General features: G+C 41.8%; 1 protein-coding gene across 1 annotated transcript; it reads right to left on the bottom strand.

Moving 5' to 3' along the window:
* Positions 1–276: 276 nt before the first annotated feature.
* LOC122010982 (dirigent protein 2-like) lies at positions 277–816 on the bottom strand. Its single transcript, XM_042567436.1, has one exon. The coding sequence runs from the start codon at positions 814–816 to the stop codon at positions 277–279; it is 540 nt and encodes a 179-aa protein (XP_042423370.1).
* Positions 817–4,681: the final 3,865 nt, after the last annotated feature.

The raw sequence follows: 4,681 nt of genomic DNA, 5'->3' as shown, positions 1-4,681 counted from the left end.
TTTCAACTTTTAATTTGCCACACTAAAACTCATTGAACATACTTGAGTACCTGAATGTAATTCTTATAGTTTGACCTGATGCCGATGTCATTGTTATAAAAATTAAAGCGTCAATCAGCATTAGATCACGCATAATATATATATTACCGTAATCGATGATTCAACCATTTATTTACTTTGAAGTGGTAAAGTAAATGCGGTTCTACATGTAATTTCATCATTAAATTAAAAGATTTATAATTATAAAAATATAATATAAATGGATTAATTAAGTAATTATCGGGGAGGAAGCTTGACGTAGGCAGTCCAGAGTGAGTAGAGCGTGGTGGGCGAGGTGTAGACGATGGGTTCATTCACCAGGTACCCCGTCGCCAACCCGAACCTCCCCGTGCCGCCGATGATGCTTCTCACCGATCCCGCAAACGACTGGAAAACCCCGAAGAACGCAATCGAGCTCCCATTGTACTCACCGCCGGTGAACACCAGGTTCCCCGCCGAAAGCGATGAGTTTATCGACATGTCAGCGAAGACAAGGACCCCTTGGAACCTGCCTATGACGGTGGAGTTGGGGTCGTCGCCGACGCGGAGAGAGTTGTCGAGGACGACAATGTTGCCGAAGCCCGGCAGGGTGGAGTTCGGGTAGAGATTTACCGACTCTACCACCGTGGCGTTGGAAGTGCCGAGCCTGAATTCGTGGGAGTACATCGGCACCACGAAGGTGAAGTCGTCGTCGGCAAAGGCCGAGGCTCCGACGAGGAGAAGGTGGAAAAGGAAGAGGAGGCGAGATGTCAAACAACTGCTTCCGATCATTGCCATTGCTATGATGAATGTGATACGATAATTTAATTAAGCGATCGAAAAGCAATAACACAATGTGTTCTGATTCTGGTAGTGCCTTTTAAGGGATATGCAAGTACATATTTATATAAAGAACTAATGCAGGCGAATCAAACTCTGTAAAATGTCAAATAGTTGAATGGAAGAGTATGCAACGTGCACAATTAAGAGACCGACTAAAAAACTTAGAAGATGAGATCATTCGTATGGAAAATGTGAAGTTATGACGATGGAACTAGAAATAAAAAATAATAATAAAATGAAAAAGTGAAAAAGTCAAGGTAGTCATCGGTCAGACAATACTTCGGGTCAACAAATTTTTTTTAAAAAATGATTCCAAATTAAATGAAATAAACTTAAACAAAATTTGAGTTTGATGTGAATTTGAATTGATCAAACGTAACAAAATTAAACATGTGTACTCGATTTCAATTCTCTTAATTAGCGAATTGATAAACCAAACCGTCTAGATCCAACCGTTCTAATGACTTGACAATTGGTGACTAAATAGAAACCCGCTCCAGCAATTCCAAGACGGACACCGGACGGCTCTCAATAGTTATAAAAAACCCCGATTAGCATAATTGTTCAACATTCAATACCTTCGTATATAAGTCATATATTGATTATATATATGATTATTTTTCCAATGTTGACAATAAGAATAAGATGCAATATTTTGATGAACAAGATGTGGTTGTCTATGATTCCATATTTCATTTCGTTTCTTTCCATTGTTCTGCATGGGAACAACGTAACTAGCTAGCCCCTTTTTTTTTTCTCTCTTTGATTTTGCATCTATAATGCGTATTGACTTATCCTACATAACATCGTAAAAGTATTTTAGGGTTCTAGAGATATATATCTTCAATTAATTAATAATAGCAACTCAAAAGATAGTTAAGCTTCGCAATTGCATAATTGCTTAATTAATAACGAATAAATATTTGTTAGGACAGTCTCAAATGCCATTAACATCACCGATTATTAGGTTAAAGGTTTTTTTTTGTTGTACAAACCTGTTAATTAGGCTTTTTCGCTAGCTTTAAATCGACCTATATGAATATACATTTAATTCTGTATAAAATCATTCTAATTATATATTAATCTAACTTAATTACACATATAACTCTTAATTAAGAATATTAGTGTGTCTGAGTGTGGCCGTGCCAGCCGGTCACCCAGCCAAGTCAAAAGGCTTCATTAATTATCGCCATTTGCATTTTTCTACTCCTATCTATTCCTTCACTCCTTTGTAATATCTTTTTTAAATAAGATAAGGAATTAAAAAATAATCGATAATGCGAGGGAAAAAAATACATTAACGGCAATGAATAAACAAGTGAATATAAATTTGGAGTAGAAAAAATTAGGAGATCTAGTGAAATTAGGAGATCTAGTGTCTGATAGATCTTTCTTTGTAGGTTGATCGTGTTTAAAATCAGCAGAGATGATATGTTGGATACCTGGCTCTAATGTGGACTAAATAAAGACTTCACGCTATATTCAAGTGACTCCCAAGCATTCTTGTGTGTAAGAAAAGCGTTACCGATCAGGTCAGAAAAGGGGTCTCGATGTTGACCCTCCGACGTTTAAGTCAGTGATCGATTTCTGAAAAAAAATAGTCAAAAGAACAATAATGAGCATGTAAAATTATGTAGCATCGCATACCTGAAGACTCCTTTTTATAATGTTATGTTGTGTTTGTGCACGAATCTTAAAACATTTTCAAAAAAGGACAAAGCATAAAGGGGCTCTGACACCTTTCTCAAAATGGACCCGCAATCCTTACAATTGACAGGCTGGAAGCTTCGAATGTGTAGCTTACATACAGAACACAAAATGCTAAAAAGGACTATAAGATCATTGAGTTGTGGGTCCCACAATAGGTTCACCCGGCAAATCGATTGAGTCTTTAATATAGTCCGACAGGCCATTACTCGCAAGAGCCACCTGGTCAATTTTGGTGAATGCAATTAGCGACTCAACCTTCGCTCGGGTGGATCAGGTATCTAGTATGTCCGTTTGGGCCATATGTCCGATCAGTTGGAGCACTCGGTTGAGATAGTTAATACTTGGCTTTGCGCTTCCTCAATGCTTAGGAGTTTGGGTGGACCAAGCGTCCAGTATGTCCGATCGGACACTATGTCCGATTGGCTAGAGTATTCAGTCGAGATAGTTAATACTTGACTTCAAACTTCATCAATACTTAGAAAATCGAGGCTCAAGTTTCGATCGGCCAAAGTCTTCGAGTAGATTGACTTAAAATATTGACCCCCTCTTAACTTAACTGCCACACCAGCCAATCTCTTAAACTTTGACCCTTATCAGGGTCTACTTCACTACCGTATCATAGATCATATTTGCTAGCTACGACCCTAGAACGAATTGACGAGGGCGCTGGGGGCGAGCGTATTCATCTTTTACCACTATATTTGCTAGCTACGAGGCCTTGGATTTCACTGCGAGAGTTCATGTTCTGTAGATTCCTTTTGCTGCATTAGTTATTGTTTCCCCCATTTTATTGTTTACTAATCTTTTTGCTCACGTGATTAAAGAGATCAGACAAGAACTTATTTATTTTAATCTATTAATTGGATTGTAGTTGATGTGGTAGTTGTTGGTGCAACCTTAGGTCAAGGTTGACCTGGTTGACCTGACTCGAGTTGTATTTTGATGTTTGACGAGAATAGAAAAGTTCTATTCTGATGAAAGGGGGAGATTGTTGGTGCAACCTTAGGTCAAGGTTGACCTGGTTGATCTGACTCGAGTTGTATTTTGATGTTTCACGAGAATAGAAAAGTTCTATTATGATATTTGACGAGAATAGAAAAGTTGTATTCTGATGTTCGACAGAATACAAACTTGGGAGATTGTGGGTGCAATCTTTGGTCAAAGTTGACCTGGTTGACCCGAGGTGAGTCGACCTGATTCGGGAAAGTCCTGGTGAGTGAAGCCAGGCAGTTGGAAAGTCCTGGTGAGTGAAGCCAGGCAAGAGAAATCCAGATAGGTCAAGGTTGACCAGACATCTGGTGAAAAGACCAAGCAGGGTGCTTGGCACGAGAAAAGTCCAAGTATGGAGACTTGGCACGAGAAAAGTCCAAGCAGGGTGCTTGGCACGGGAAAAGTCCAAGTATGGAGACTTGGCACGGGAGAAGTCCAAGTATGGAAGCTTGGCATGGGAAGTCAGAGAGGGCTTGGTAGCTCGGTAGCTCGGTAGCTCGGCAGCTCGCTCTCCGGACTAGGTCAGAGAGGGCTCGGTAGCTCGTTCTCTGGACTGGATGGAGTCGGAGAGGGCTCGGTAGCTCGTTCTCCTGACGAAGTCGGAGAGAGCTCGGTAGCTCGGTAACTCGGCAGCTCGCTCTCCGTAGTAGGTCAGAGAGGGCTCAGTAGCTCGTTCTCTGGACCGGATGGAGTCGGAGAGGGCTCGGTAGCTCGTTCTCCGGACGAAGTCGGAGAGAGCTCGGTAGCTCGCAGAGCTCGGTAGCTCTGTAGCTCGACTAGGTCGAGAGGGCCTCGTAGCTCGCTCGTGACCGTAGGGTTTAGGCCGGAGTTGAACCGGATCGGTCCGTGACCGATCCGGATATTGGTCGATCGACGGCCCGAGACCGATCGGAGACGAGGCCAACTCTCACATAGAGTGGCTGATCGGTCTGGGACCGATCGCCAAGGCCCGATCGGTCCACGATCGATCACCATCCCGCACCGATCGGATGTGTCCCGATCGGTCAGAACTCATGGATCGGTCACGACCGATCCACAGCGATGTCGTTTGTATTCTGCTGTTTTTCTGCAACTTCTGATTTCTCTGAACTAACAATCTTTTGTGAGCTTTTTGAGTTAC

The sequence above is a fragment of the Zingiber officinale genome, chromosome 8A (genome assembly GCF_018446385.1).
Source record: "Zingiber officinale cultivar Zhangliang chromosome 8A, Zo_v1.1, whole genome shotgun sequence".
NCBI classification, from domain to species: Eukaryota; Viridiplantae; Streptophyta; class Magnoliopsida; order Zingiberales; family Zingiberaceae; genus Zingiber; species Zingiber officinale.
This window is presented reverse-complemented; position numbering and strand designations above follow the sequence as displayed.